Here is a 15,677-nt window from a genome sequence, read left to right as displayed (position 1 = left end):
TGCTGGCCACTGGAGGGACAATTGTCACGTAAGAATTTCTATTTATGAAAAAATTAGTTTGGTCTGAATAGCATAGTGATGGCGGGAATATTATGAAGGAACAAGTCATGTAGGCTGTGATCCGTTGTTGGATGAATTGAACATGTTTTTTGTAAATCGTTATTTGTAATGTAGGTTGTGGATGACTTGTGCGTTATATGAACATTGTGTTTGATTGTCCTTTGGTGGTGGACACATTGTCGAGTAGCGAATTGTGATTGCATGTTATTGTGATATACTAATATCATTTTAGATGTGCATGCGCGCACCGGTCACATGACAATACATTTACATTCGAAATCATTTTATTCGTCTGTCTGCGTACGGGTCTCACAATAATACATGTGCATTCCAGATCATTTTACCCGTGCGTCCGCGCACGGGTCACACACTAGTATATCTCAAAGCTCACCCTTTCATGGCATTGATAAAGTCAGCATGGGCAATGACCACAATAAATTATCTTTATCTAAATCATCTTTTACATGTACAACAAATCACCAAAATTTTTATATATGTTTCAAAGTTTTCTCTAATTTTTATTGGTTCCACTAATCTGCCATGTATTCAAATACTTAAATGACCACGATACTCTCTCTTACTCAACCAATCCACATTAGTATTGTCCTCCCTTAAGATGCGGGTGAAAGACATTTGTCCCATAAACCTCTAAATGTGATACACAATCAAATCATAGTGAGTTTCTTCAAAAAAAAAAAAATTCAAATCATAGTGAGTATAAGGCATGTTATCAGTGATAAAAGAAAGATCATAGTAAGAATTAGATTCAAAGGTCAACGAATGATAGGTTGTCACTCAAGCTAGAATAGCCATTAACCCCACTTTTAAACAGTACCAACCTAATATGTTTTGAGGCTTAAAGTGAATTGTTACATAAGATCTTTTTAAATTAATAATAATAATTTTACATAAAAAAATATATTTTTTCTTTAATACAAATAAATTTATATTTATGTTTCAGTTAAATATAATTTTTAAGATTGATGGTTCGAACATAACTCAATTAGTAGAGACATTACAATATATATGAGTTGAGGTTTCAACCACACATTTATCACTTATTCATCTTTGAATTTATATCATTAACCTACTTTAACAAAAAATAACATTGCTATAATTTATGAAAAAGAGAAGCATAAGGATGAGTAGGTAGGACATCCTCCTTAACAAAAGTTAATGTTAGAGTCTGACTCACAAATGATATCACTAAAACCAAGATCCCAAGTGATTAGTAACACATAATAAATAGCATGAGGCTCCATGTTAATATTATTAGTATGACCAAAACTTCTAGCAAAACCAATGATCCAACCATCTAGAAAATTCCTGAGGAGACCCCCAAATCCTGATCTATTAGGGTTACCCGAATTACCACCAACATTATCTTTAATCACATTATCTGGACGAGGGTGCCAAGAAACCAATCTAGGAGAAAGGGTAAGAGAAGGGCCACCAAAAAATTTCTTGGTGGAATTATAAAGAGTAAATTTGTCTAACAATAAACTAGATGGGGTGATTATTGTTAGAGAAAGTTTCGTCATTTCTAGACTTCTAAATAAATCAACATCCAATAAAAAAGAGTGTGTTATACTAATCAGTTGCATGCATTTTGAACCATATCTCAAGATCATTTTTAATAAGATGATTATGAAAGTTAAACATGAACTGGTGTCAAACCTGCATGGCTTTTAAGCAATCACACAATAAATGTAAAATGGTTTAATACGATAGAGTAGGAATGATACATTGGTTTGAGTATGTAGTCTTGCATTTGATTCATGCAACTAATTGCCAATTTTTAGAAATAAAACTTCAATACCCAATGCTTTGCACAATGAAGCAACCAATTGACCAACCCCTTTACATAATAAATCATCTACAAAATAATATTAAGAATTTACTTGAGTATTAAGTTATAAAAGTAATATAACTGAAATCATACAACTAAAAGCAATATAATTTTCAAGTAAATTAAATTTAAATAAAAAAAATTAAAATTCAGTTCCCCTAAAAAAAATAAATTAAATTAAGTTATGAATTATATTAATTGATTTTGATGGAAAATCAAAATACAATTTTTTTTTGAACTATAAGATTGACACCAATTGTTATTGAATTCCATTAAATGATGAATCGATATTCGATTTCTAAGCCAATAAATTCTTGATCGGACGTTATTTTTTTATTTTTTTGGTTTAGTAGCCTAGTGGCTGGAGCTCACACATATAAAAATGGAGAAGTGGGGTGTCCGGGGTTTGAAGCCCGACCCCTGCATAAATTCAGGCCCGGTCTTGAGGGTGTGCAAGGTCCTCAACCAAGCCGGGCCTCCAAATGATACGGGCCTCTAACGAAAAATTAAATCTAATACCCACCCCCCACTTAAATAAAAAATATATATGTTATATTCTTTTCTTTCTTTAGTGTACACATTTGAGTTTTTTTCTAGACTCTAGTTCTCCTTTTTTTACATAAATCGGATCCTATCAAACCACCCCTAATTTATATAATCACTTAATAAATCAATTTGGAAAGTTATTTCATTGAAAGAATCACAACAATCATTTTTTTCTTTGCATAAACCATTCGTTTTATCCTTTTCCACAACAGAGGAGTGACAAATCCAAACAACGCCGTTAGATAAATTTCACCTCTTTCACTTAATTTTTTTTTTTTAATTCCTTTCATGTTTAGAACTTCTTCTGATTCTGAGTTTTTTTCAATGAAATTTAGCTACACAAAAAAATTACGTTTTATTTTACTAAGGGCCTATTTTAAAAAGAGAGTCGAGCCTCCTATTTCACGGGGACGACCCTGCATAAATTATGCAATGTCCCTACCAGATGAGCTAAGCTCTCGGGGACAATTGGACGTTATTTATCTCCATTCTAAAATACTAAAATCACTTTCTTTACTTGATACCAAAATATGATAGAAAAGGAAGTGTAATAGAAATAGAGGAGGTGTATTTAAAAATGCCCCAAGAAAATAAATCAAACCCACCCAAAAATTCCAAAACCAACACCAAGCTCAACCACATTCATCATTTTCCTCGTACAACACACACACAGAGATTGAGAATCGAGAAGAATAAGAAAGAACCAGAGAGAGAGAGTAATCAAGGAAGGTGAAAATGACGGAAGCGATGATAAGGAAGAAGCCAGGGATGGCGAGCGTGAAGGACATGCCGGTTCTTCAAGACGGTCCACCACCTGGCGGGTTCGCTCCGGTTCGGTTCGCTCGAAGAATCCCGAACACTGGACCAAGTGCCATTGCGATTTTCCTCACTACTTTTGGTGCTTTCTCTTGGGGAATGTACCAGGTTGGACAGGGTAACAAGATCCGAAGGTGCTTTCTCTTTTTTCATTTTCGATTTTGGATTTTATGAATATATATTTGATTTATTAGGGTTTGAATTGCATTATTGATTGAATGTGGAGTTTAATTGAAGGATTGTGTGATTGATTAGTGAGAAGAACGTATGATTTAAAATAATGATGTCGACGAATGGACCGACACGCCACAGACACATGGACACCTATAGAATTTTGATAAAATGACATAATGTAGTGTAATCACATGTGTCGGTATCAACACTGACGTGTGTCAGACACTGGAACACGCCTTTGATGAGTAGTGTTAGGCTATTAGACAGAGAGAAATGATTTGGAAATGAAAACGCTTTGAATTTTGAATTTTATCAATTTGTTAGACTAGAGTATTTTAGTTTTGTTTGAGCAATTTTACTCAATTGTATTGCATCTATGCTTGGGAAACCATACCTTACCCAATTAGTTAGTCAATTACTGGAGATCAGCTTGTTAGAGAGGAAGGGTGTTATATGTAAATTAGTAAAGAAAGATTCCATGTTCTTGAGCGGATTTAGGAAAAGACTTTCCTTGGGATTGATAGGTGATAGTGAGGATTGAGTGGATGTTTAGGTCACTGGGCAATGATAACGGTGTAGACGCAGACTCTTGAAGTTGTGTGTATGTAATCGGGGAGGTGCGGGGCTTTGCATCTGACATTCGTTGGGCTGCCCTCTTTGGGAGCTTGCGTCCCAGTGTTTTTGTGCATGCAATAATCCCCTCTGGTATCATGTTAGTCTCGTAGGATGATATTGAACTGATTACTTGTTTGTTACATTACATGTAAATTGAAATATGAAACTGCCTCATTTATTTCTTCATGGCTAAGCTGTGCAATGCCTTATGCATAAGACACCAGTGATGGATGTTTATGCAGCGATCCAAAAATCTTTCATATGATTATGGCTGCCTATGGGGGAAGCAATAACAATTTTAAAAAAATGAAGTAAATAAAGGATTAAAAGAATTTAAAACCCAATAGAATAGAATAGAAAAGAATACTTAGAAAGTTATGAAAAAAATAATATAAAGGAGCAAGAAAAAGTATTACAGAAACTTTAAAGAAACAAAAGGTGGTGATCGCCGTGCGTAGTGACTGCTGGCAGGATAGTAGTCACCTCAGGGTTAGGCTCGTTGTGTGATTATGGTTGCCGCCGGAGTTGATGTTTGTCAGAAAACATGAAGATGACAAGATCAACAAGAGAAGAAATTGAGAGGTAAAACAAAAACAGTAAAACACTGGTAACGTGAGAGTATCCGTTTTGTTTCCCTTTTTAGGATTTTTTTAACTTATTTGGGCTGGTTTGATTCGGCTTACACAACTCAACCAACACTTTATTTATCATCATAGGGTTTTTCCGCCATGACTGATTTTCATTTCAACAACACTGTACGATGCATAAGTTGTTGGATCAGCTTCATGGCCATTGGGTGTGTTCTAGTTTGTTGGATCAGCTTCTACACATCTTTTTTGGATCAGCGTCTACTATAATCTTGTGACAGTTTGATGTTCATGGGACTTTGTTATAGGAAATTAATGCTGGCATCTTCAAGGGTGTTTCCTCACCTCTGAATTGTTACCAGATTGAATTGTTTTAATGTTCTCGCTTTAGTGTTTATGGCATGGTCTATTAAAGGGTATCAGTGATTACGATATGCCAAGAGACTTGACAGCTCACCTAAACAGACAAGTCTTTTGGAGTTTTTCGTTTAGACTTATCTCTGTTAAGGAGTCGTAATTTCTTAAATAGCGGCTATAGCACTAATTATATAGCGGAATTTGAACGAACTGCTTTTATTCCACGATACACTATCTAGTACCAAATATTGTGAAACGGCAGCTATAGCGACACTATAGCAGTGTTGCTTAGCGGAATTTGAACAAATCTCTATTTTCTGCTATCCGCAATTTACAACTCACATTCCATATTGGCCAACCTTTTGTGCTCATCTCTGATAAAATATTAAAATTTCTTTTTTCATGACAAGTGAAGTTAATCTTTTGGTGTCTTATTTTCTTTAGCCAGGGAACCGGGAAGGGAGGGTCGTCGATATGACTTTAGCCATGAATATGATTCCCTGTGTATGCCTTCAATAATGAGTTTATGCCTACAAAAGTAAATTAAGTATTCTAGTTTTGAAAATGAATTGCATTTTGCATTGAAGAATCGTGGAATTTGTTAGAATATATCTTTAGATTATTTATGTTATAGGTTGGATAAATTGTGAAATCAATTAGTCATCTAATTGAGGAAGTAATATTAGGATCCATGACTTTGTTATCTCTTGATTTTTTTTTCTTTTCTTTATTGGGGTTTTTGGTCCTATTGTTGGTGGCTTTATGCACTTGGGCTTCTACTGGTTTTATTAATACTTCATCTAATTATTGATAATTTAACATACGCAGGAGTATTAGGTTATAATGTTTTGTATTATTTACTGCATAGTACTACCTCCGTCCCTAAATATAGGAGCCTTTTGCCAAAATTGCGGAGATTAAGAAAATTGGTTGTAGTATTAAATTTGTATATAATTACTATTGATTTTACAATTTTATCCTTAAGAGAGAGAGTAAATTTATGTTTTCAATATAATATTTATTGTTGATTGAAGAAAAAATGCAAAATAAATAAGGGTATGTTGGTAAAGAAATAATTAATGTACTTGGAAACACCAAAGGGGTCTTATAAAAAGAGACAAATTATTTTTTCAAAAGGGTCTTATAATTAGGGACGGAGGTAGTATTTTATTGGAATATACCCTTCTCCCTTTTCCTTGTTCATTTGGATCATTCTATACCCTTCTCCCTTTTCCTTGTTCATTTGGATCATTCTATACCCTTCTCCCTTTTCCTTGTTCATTTGGATCATTCTATACCCATAGTTCTTTAACAAAATTCATTAATTTAAAAACATGTATTTTAGATCTTAAATTTGAAGTGTTGTCAACAACTTTAGAAATAGAAACACTCATCTCATAAAAACCAGGTTATACATCTCTTGCAAAAAGGATTTATTTAATCTATGAAGTTAATAGAAAATAGTGAAGGACAAGGACCTGATTGTAATTAGAGAAAATAAGTTGATAGTGGAAATTTTGTTCGGACAAAAATAGCTTCTTAGTTAAACTTTTTGACTAGTTACTTCCCCCTACAAACATGTTCAGGTGAAAAAAATTATGCCGGAAAAATAAGAAACTGTTCAGTTATGTTCCTATGATGGGTTCTATGAGTCGACCTGGAAAATAGGTTGTACTCTTATTAATTATATTTCTTCTATAAGAAACTACGTTGGACCGAATTTGGATGCACAATAATTAGAAAGAAAGAAGTATGTAGTTTCTTGCCATTTAATTTGATAATATGGAAAATTGTTCATCTCATCTGTGCTTGTGATGAAAAAGATGCAGAAGCAATGTAAATTCATGCATATTCTTCGTTAATAACTTAACTTCCCACTGAAATTTTCAGATTTTAGTGATTGCCCTTCTTGCCCTGTGACTGGTTTTTAGGATTGGCGGGAGACCCCTTTTATTTCTTTCCAGTTTTCACATGTCACACTAAAACTATATCTGATGTATCAAAATGTTTCATTTTTGTAAAGGGCACTGAAGGAAGAGAAATATGCTGCCCGGCGAGCAATACTGCCTGTGCTACAGGCTGAAGAGGATGAGAGGTATATGAGATTCTTTCACACAACTTGTAAACCTCATGGTATTAAGTGTTAACATCTGACATCTCCATTTTCTGTCTGTTCCTTCCTGAAGATTTGTTCAAGAGTGGCATAAATATCTTGAGTACGAGGCAGACGTCATGAAGGATGTGCCTGGGTGGAAGGTTGGTGAAAGTGTCTACAACTCTGCGAGATGGATGCCCCCAGCAAGTGGTGAGTTGCGTCCTGATGTCTGGTGATGTTATTTTAGCCATCACTATCAACAATTGGTCTGGTCTGCTCCCTGCATTATGTTACATTGTGATACTTACATCCAGTATCTGAAATAAAGTTGTACCTGGAACATTTGTAATTGTATTGCTGAATTCTAAAACAAAATGCTTTTTAAATTTAGTATTTCATGTTGGCTATCAGTCATCTAATGTATATGAAGATGAATGCACATCCTTGTCATAAGACATTTTTCTCAAGATGAATGCAGCAGTTTTTTTCACTCCCTGTTGATCTTAAGTGATTTGGAAAATAATTGCAACAATTGGTTAATCCGTTGCTTCATGCATGTATTGACCAATTTTACAAGTCACCTGTGTAAAGTGAACTTGAAATGTTAGAAGATAATTGGTTCATTCGTTGCTTGTAGTTTGATATGATTGTAATTTTTTAATGGAGTAATGCTTACTTTGACATGCTTGTACCTTTTTCTCTCGTCCATTTAAATCCAAGCATGGTGGAGCCTAACTTTGGACAACCCTTTCTTGTAACGAAAATTTTCAATTTTAGTTCCTTCAATCATATTCCTAGTTTTGTTTCTTTGCCATCTCTTTACCTTTTGGGTTACTGTGGCCCTTTTTAAAGATTTTTCTACTTCACATTTTAGGATGAGAGCTCCTTTTAACCTTATTTATTTAATGAAAATTACACCTATATGGATTTACCAATCCAACTGGAAAAACTCTTCTTCTTGTGTTTTGATGGATAAATTCGTCCATAACGATGGTTTTTCCTGTTTGGAAATTTGGATGGATAAATCAGACGATATCAGCTCGTCTTTAAAACTATTTTAAAGAATCATGGGTGAAAAAAGAATATCTTTTTTTTTTTTTTTTGAATTTGCTTGCAAACCCTAGAAATTTAGGGCAGTTCGATGTGTAAAAATATTTTTAAATTCCTTAAAACATTTTTCTTTTTAAGATGATTTTTTTTGTAGGTTACTATTTAATATTTTAACTTTTTTGAATTAAATATTATTAATGCAATGTTAGTATTCAACTATTTACACTAAAATAAACCGGTGTGGAGATATGTGCGTCGTCAGCGTCCCTGTTGCTTTTCATGAATGAAAAGTAGGTTTAGCATGGAAAAGTTACTATTTTTTCCACCATGGCGCGCTCACCCCATTATATTTGTGAAATTACGATTATGCCCTTGCTTAATAATAATATTTTTCAATTAAATTTCATTTGATCAGCAATTTTCTCTCTCATGTGAAGTGAGAGCAGAACGCGTTCTCTTCTTCTCCCAACCAACAGAGAAATTGCCGATCCAGACAAGACAAGACAACCACACCAGCGCACCGGTCCACTGTCGTCCAACCGCCGTGACCACTCACCTCCTTCTCCATCCATCACCGGTGCATCCTCCTCCATCTTCTGTGTTGTTTAAAGAGCTATCTCCATCTCTCTCCACAAATCCTAATTCTTGTAAATTGTAAGGTAATGTGAAATTGAATGTATTTTCCTTCAAATATGATTATTCTTTGATGATTACATGTTCTTTGATTGATTTCCATGAGTTTTGCTGTTGTTAAACCTAGTTGATTACATGTTCTTGAATGCTCTTTAACTGTTTGTTGGTTTTGAAAAAGTATAGCTTTTTGTTGATGTTATTTAAACTGTTAGTTGTGATAACTTGTTCTATATTTTTCGTTGGTTTTAATCAATTTTAGTTAACTCTGATTGTTCAATTTATGGTTTTTTCATGTGTTGGTTCACTTTGAGTTCAATTATCAATTTAGAGATTCTGGTTTTTGCTTTTTAACTATCAATTTATGATTTTTTCAAGTGTTGGTTCACTTTGAGTTCAATTGTCAATTTTAGAGACTTTGAAGTACCTTATAATTAATTCTGTCAAATAAAATATATGTGGTTAAAGAAATGTAATACTTTAGTGCTTCATAAATAAAACATAGTTCATATATCACAGATTACCAATATTTACAAGTTGCAAGGAGAATTAAGAAAATCATTCAGCTGCTTGCTTTTAAAACTGAAGGCTGTGAGCACTCATTTGAAAACACAATATAAAAAAGTGTAAAGCTAATAAAAAGCATGCATAATAGACAATATCTACCTGTTAAACAGATGCAACAATGTTACGCCTCTAGTTCTTGGCAAGCTTAGAAGTAATGCACTCTAATGTTTCTTGGTAGTAGATGTGAAACTTTTGCATAGAAGTGTACTGAAACACCATGTATGTCATTTGACTTTGAGCATCTGAAGAATATAATTTAATCACGTAGGCATACTCCAGATTCTGTTAAAATAGATTTTGGAATTTTGGGTATGAATCTATATTATGTTCCCTTTGATCTTTTACATACCATTGTTGATTGTAATCTTATTGTTGGTTTGATTCTTGCTGTTAACAGGTGGGCATACATCATACTATTGGAGCACACAGTTGGATGGCGGGATGACGGCCACCCCAAATATTTTTGTCTTGCTCCGCCACTGAATGGCGGCCTTTCCATAGGGGCGGCCCCAAATAATAATTTTCAAAACAAATTCTCAAAACGTCTTACAAACCATATTTTCCAACATATCGGATCAAAATATGTACCATCAAAACTCAATTGAAAATCTACCACTTGTAGTCAAAAGTAAATCCAAATAAAATCCACATCGAGTACATATAAATACCAAAATCTTCGGAAAAAAACACAATTCCAAAACCATGCTTTAGAACATATCAAAACTAGTCAAAACTAGATTTTAGGAACATATCAAAACTAGTGCACAAAATATATGCAATCAAATCTCCATTTCAAATCCAAAACTTTATAAATCATAAGTAGCGTCAAAGTGAGTATATATTAATATCGAAAATTCCCAAAAACATATATCTCAAAACCGTATTTCTCCAATCTCAATATTATTATGGTTTTGAAATGGAGATTTGATTGCATATATTTTGTGCACTAGTTTTGATATGTTCCTAAAATCTAGTTTTGGTATTTATATGTACTCGATGTGGATTTGATTTGGATTTACTTGTGACTACAAGTGGTAGATTTTCAATTGAGTTTTGATGGTACATATTTTGATCCGATATGTTGGAAAATATGGTTTGTAAGACGTTTTGAGAATTTGTTTTGAAAATTATGGTTTTAGTGACGACGACCTAGGTGCACCTAGTATGTGATTTCAATTAGGTATAGTTACCCCGTTAGATGGAGCCGCCCCAATGGAAAAGCCACCATTAGGAGGAGAGGGCTATCAACGAGATGGAGCTAGTTCTCGATTCAATCGTTTTGATTATTTCACTAAATTGAGTTTACTATACTTTAAAAACATTTTTGTTTTGAGTCGAGAGAAAAGAGCTATCCGTTAGATGGAGCCGCCCCTATGGAAAGACCACCATTAGGAGGAGAGGGCTATCAACGAGATGGAGCTAGTTCTCGATTCACCCATTTGATTATTGTCACTAAAGTTGGATTTTTATATTTTCTTTAAAGTTGATTATTTTGGTATAATCAAACTGAAATGTGATTTTATATTCTATTTGAAGTTGATTATTTTGATCATTTTCATTAAATGGAGTTTTCTATATTTTCTTCAAAGGCTTTTACTATGATTTTCGTCAGTGTATTTTTAAAGGCTTGTAACCCATTTCTCACCTCTTTATAATTTTGGATTTTCTTTGAATTGTTATTATTTGATTGGAAATATTTATAAGTGTAAATTATCATGCGTATAAACGATTGCGGGTTAATAGAATTTTATACGGTTACTATTTTTGTAAATTGACATTAGATTTGAGAAAGTAAATAATCGTGCCCTTGTGCGTTTCCCTTCTAGTTGGTGGTGGTTGTTGTCTCTCACTAAGTCCTTGTGACTTACTCTCTCATTTTCTATTTTTTTCCAGATTTTCAAGCAGCTAAGTGGAGAGCTGCTAGTAGACTCAAAGTTCAGCCGCGTCACTCTTTTTGGTAGGCTTCTTTGATGGATGACACTTTTGTTCATGTATATGTTGAATCAGATTATCTGCAGCTATTTGGAGTCTAGGAATGTTTTATTTTGAGATGTACAAATATGTAAATATGTCATTTTGAAACTCTGGATGAGAATACAGGTTCATAAACAGGATTAAAATCTTGGAAAATATTCAAATTACAGATGATACTATGTCAAAATTTCAGTAGATATCATTTTAAGTGAAAGTCAATTTGGAAAATGTTTGAATTATAGTTTGTCAAGTGTTGTCAATTGGCTTGCCGAACTAGGATGTTCTAGTTCGTGCGCCGGTCACGATTGTGAATTTTGGGTCGTGACAGCTATTACATACCTTTCTTATAGGCATTCAATATTATTTTGGCAACTACTGGATAAAGAAGCAATGAGTGGCAACAACACTAAGCTAGGCTGAATTTTTTTTTAATGAGAAGACTTTGTAACAATTAATATTTATTACCATTTCCTTTTGGTTGGGGTATACATGTTGCTCTTTACTTTTTCAAATGCTTTTCTGTACATATTCGTTTATGTAAGATGTTACTGTTAATTGTCATTGTATTTTCATTGATACCAAATTTTAAATTTGTTTAATCTTAATAAGTCTAATTATACTGATCATTATTATTCTAAATAGTGATCATTGAAGCATACAGCTGTAGCAACATGTGGTCAGGCATTATTTAAGCAAGAAAAACTATTAAAATGCTGTCTACTAGTGCTGCTGTTCAGCTTCCCAGTTGCTCGTACCACATTCCCAGCCATCATCATGCCCAACAAAAGAGAAAACTCACCACTCTATCACTTGCCAATGCAGATAGCCAAGTCCCTCTGAGAAACTTCTATGGTCCAAGTCTTCCTCATACACAGAGTTGCAACAAAGGGCTAGAAAGCAATTACAGGTCTAGATACAATTCCAATTCAAATCAGAACAACAAACACCTGTTCCTTATTAAATACTTCTCACTTGCTGACTCAGAAGACACCAGTAATCAAAATCCAGAAACCAGAAACCACAGTCAACGTCAACCAGATAGACAAAGGGAATTCAAGGAACACAAAAAAGACAGTGCACTTTTCACTAAGATGTGGTGGGCAGATTTGAAAGCGGCATTTGGCCAAAGAATCAACTTTGAGGGCATTCTATGTTCAACTATGGTCATCTTAAAAGACCCAAAATTGTCACTGCCACATATTTCAGTTCCTGATATAAGATACATTGACTGGGCTGCTCTACGTAGAAAGGGATTTAAGGGTATTGTCTTTGACAAAGATAATACTATTACAGTACCCTACTCTTTAACGCTGTGGCCTCCGCTTGAATCTTCATTGGAAAGTTGTAAATCAGAGTTTGGTCAAGATATTGCTGTATTTAGTAACTCAGCTGGTAATTCTAACATGAAGCATTTCAAACTTGTTCTAAAATTTGGCTTTAGTTGTTGTTCACGTACTCATACAATGTTTTGTGCTCTTCATTGTTGTTTTAATCAGGACTTCGTGAGTATGACCATGATGGTTCAAAAGCTAGGAATCTTGAGAGTACAATTGGAATTAAAGTCATCAGACACAGTGAGTGGTGCTTTTTCTGTATGGAATTTTGATTCTGCAATGCTTGTTTTATCTTGAAAATAAATATTATTGTAAGCTTATGTTAAAATGCTAGGATTGTGAAAATTCTGAGGGAGAATTGACTCAACGACTATTGTTGATACTTTGTATGTATACTGCAGGAGTGAAGAAACCAGGTGGCACAGCTGAAGAAATTGAAAAGCATTTTGGCTGTGAAGCATCAGAGTTAATCATGGTAGATAAGAATTTTGTAATGTTTATTTTCTATTAGATACTTATTATGTAGTTTGATTTGATTCAGGTTTATGTTAAACCATAAATATTCGGATGCAGGTGGGTGATCGACCCTTCACCGACATTGTTTATGGCAATCGGAATGGGTTTCTAACTATTTGGACAGAGCCATTGAGTCTTGCAGAGGAGCCATTTATTGTTAAGCAGGTTTGTGTTTGTATACTCATTTTCTTTTGAGTGCTAGAAGTGTTCAATTTGATTATGTTTAATAGTAGAAAAAAGAAATCTCATTCACAGAAGAGAATGTTTAGAGTGAAGTTTGGTAAAAGTGTAGTGAAAGGTTGATAATGCTTAGCTCAACCTTGTACATTTTAATTTTTGATGAATATTGATGCATGTTATATTTCATCACTAAATCCATTTGTGAACATTTCTTTCTGACAAGTATAATGTTTTAATGATTGTGATGATAGGTGAGGAAGCTAGAAACTACGTTTGTAAAGTACTGGTCTAGAAAAGGGTTGAAGCCACTTGACCAGAAGCTATTGCCAGATCCTAGACATTGTGTCAAAGAGCCGCCACATCCTTGATAGTGTCTCCATAACATACTAATTTTTTGGGTCATTAGAGAATACTGTCCCGTAGTAATGCATACAAGTCATTTTTTGTCGCATTATTTACTTTTTTTTTTACCAAACTGGTAATGTACTAGTCTAGTGTGCGTCACGCACGGGTGGATACCAACAATATTTTACAAACGAAAGAACCAATCGGAGCAGCCTCAAATCATCCAATATCAAACAAAAACATAAACATAATGACAACATTAAAGAATGTTCATAAAGATAATAAATATTGAGACACAAAACACATGAAAACAAATTTCAAAAATCAAATAATAGCAATACAACCATATTGATTAATACACTAGTTTATATCGTTGTTGTTTTCAAAATCAATAAATCAACATTGACTTCAAACTGCCAAGACAACTGTAAGGATCCAACTCTGATTAATAATAATGGTGTGAATTAGAGACTCCAAATAAAGGATGAGATAAGATTTTATATAGTAAAGGGTGTGTTCGTTTCAAGTTTATCAAATTTATTCCTAAGAATAACATTCTATGGAAAATAAAAATGGAAATTTTATTCCAAGGTATTTAGAAAAAAAGATGTTTGCTTAACATTATGATATTCCCGGGAACTATAAAAATAGGTATTTACACAATAATTTACTCCCATCTCTATTGGAACTTTATTCCCACTCTTTTCTTTGGGAAATTTTATTTATTCCCAGGAACATTTTATACCCGGGAATAAAATTTAGTAAACTTATAACAAACATAAACATATATATTTCTATCGTTTTATTTTCGGGAACCTATGAATATAACTTGTAACAAACATACCCCGAGAGAAATATTGAGAGTTTTTCTATTCACACCCTATATATTTCTGGTTACATCCCGTATTTTTAAAAAGTTTTTGATAATACCGAAATTGTTCTTTTATATAAATTTTCTTAAAATCTTGATTTCATTCATTTTCACTCTAAAATTCCACTCTCTTTCACCCATTAACGATCAAACAATCCTGATGTTCAATTAATCTCTATAGAAGATTAAAGAGTGAATAAAAACATCTTTCATTCATACTCGATTGCATATAAATAAGTGAATTTTTTCTTCTTTTTCAATAACGCTGGTTTCAATTTTCTTCTTTTTGTTCAGCTGTACTGTACGACAGTTTCAGTTTTACATTGTTGAGGTTTCAGTTTAAGTAGGTTCATGTAAACTTAGTTTACATAATCTACTTAAACTTAGTTTACCTAACCTACTTAAAATGAGTTTAAATATGTACACTTAAACTCAGTTTACATGACCTACTTAAACTAAGTTTATATGACCTACTAAAACTAAGTTTGCATGACCTATTTAAACTGGAGATGGATTTTAGGGTGTAACCAAGAAAAAAGGAAGATTCTTTTTGAAAATTAAATTTTATGAAAGGATAATTTTGTCATTTTAGGATGCAACCAGGATTAAAGAGGATGTAATTAGAAAAACTTATAAACTTATATACTAATGGAACTTCTTATTTTACTAATAACTTCTATAAGTTGCTCATTAATTGTATAGACTTGTTTTTTGACCAAATTAATTGCATAGATTATGACTTTCTACTAAATAAATATATATTTTTTAGGAATAATTTTTTTAATAAAGGAATAAATTATTTTGATTATTTATTAGTGATTTTGAGAGTAAAGTAAATAAAAATTTACAAAAGGACCTCAAAAAAACTTACAAAAGGAGATTCTATAACTTTAAAGTGGAAAAATAAGAATACCGTAGCCTAACCTTATGTATTTTATGAAAGAGAAATATGTAAAAGCAATACATCAAAATATCAAATTAACAAAAGTGATATATTTCTTAAAAAAAAAAACAAAAATTGATATATTTGATTCAAAATTCAGACCAAATACATTAAATTTTGTTAATCTAATTTCATTTTATCTTATACTATTATCTTATATATGGGTGA

At 33.0% G+C, this 15,677-nt stretch overlaps 2 protein-coding genes across 6 annotated transcripts; both read left to right on the top strand.

Annotated features, from left to right (window-relative positions):
- Nucleotides 1–3,082: 3,082 nt before the first annotated feature.
- LOC25483053 (NADH dehydrogenase [ubiquinone] 1 alpha subcomplex subunit 13-B) lies at nucleotides 3,083–7,592 on the top strand. Its single transcript, XM_013611698.3, has 3 exons — nucleotides 3,083–3,405; nucleotides 7,028–7,099; nucleotides 7,191–7,592. Exons 1-3 carry the CDS (start codon nucleotides 3,191–3,193, stop codon nucleotides 7,333–7,335), a joined length of 432 nt encoding a protein of 143 aa, XP_013467152.1. The 5' UTR covers nucleotides 3,083–3,190; the 3' UTR covers nucleotides 7,336–7,592.
- A 956-nt stretch (nucleotides 7,593–8,548) lies between these two features.
- Nucleotides 8,549–13,922, top strand: LOC25483052 (phosphatidylglycerophosphate phosphatase 1, chloroplastic/mitochondrial). 5 transcript variants are annotated; one of them, XM_024775320.2, is made up of 8 exons: nucleotides 8,549–8,808; nucleotides 9,744–10,526; nucleotides 11,240–11,303; nucleotides 11,963–12,712; nucleotides 12,817–12,894; nucleotides 13,056–13,129; nucleotides 13,228–13,335; nucleotides 13,602–13,922. In XM_024775320.2, exons 4-8 carry the CDS (start codon nucleotides 12,031–12,033, stop codon nucleotides 13,716–13,718), a joined length of 1,059 nt encoding a protein of 352 aa, XP_024631088.1. In that variant the 5' UTR covers nucleotides 8,549–8,808; nucleotides 9,744–10,526; nucleotides 11,240–11,303; nucleotides 11,963–12,030; the 3' UTR covers nucleotides 13,719–13,922. The 5 variants fall into 5 exon arrangements, with proteins under 5 accessions (XP_024631088.1, XP_039690658.1, XP_013467151.1 ...); XM_039834724.1 differs by having other exon boundaries at nucleotides 8,549–8,803; nucleotides 9,744–11,303; XM_013611697.3 differs by lacking the exon at nucleotides 9,744–10,526.
- The last annotated feature ends 1,755 nt before the right edge of the window (nucleotides 13,923–15,677 follow it).

Source organism: Medicago truncatula, chromosome 1 (assembly GCF_003473485.1).
Source record: "Medicago truncatula cultivar Jemalong A17 chromosome 1, MtrunA17r5.0-ANR, whole genome shotgun sequence".
Lineage (NCBI taxonomy): Eukaryota > Viridiplantae > Streptophyta > Magnoliopsida > Fabales > Fabaceae > Medicago > Medicago truncatula.
This window is presented reverse-complemented; position numbering and strand designations above follow the sequence as displayed.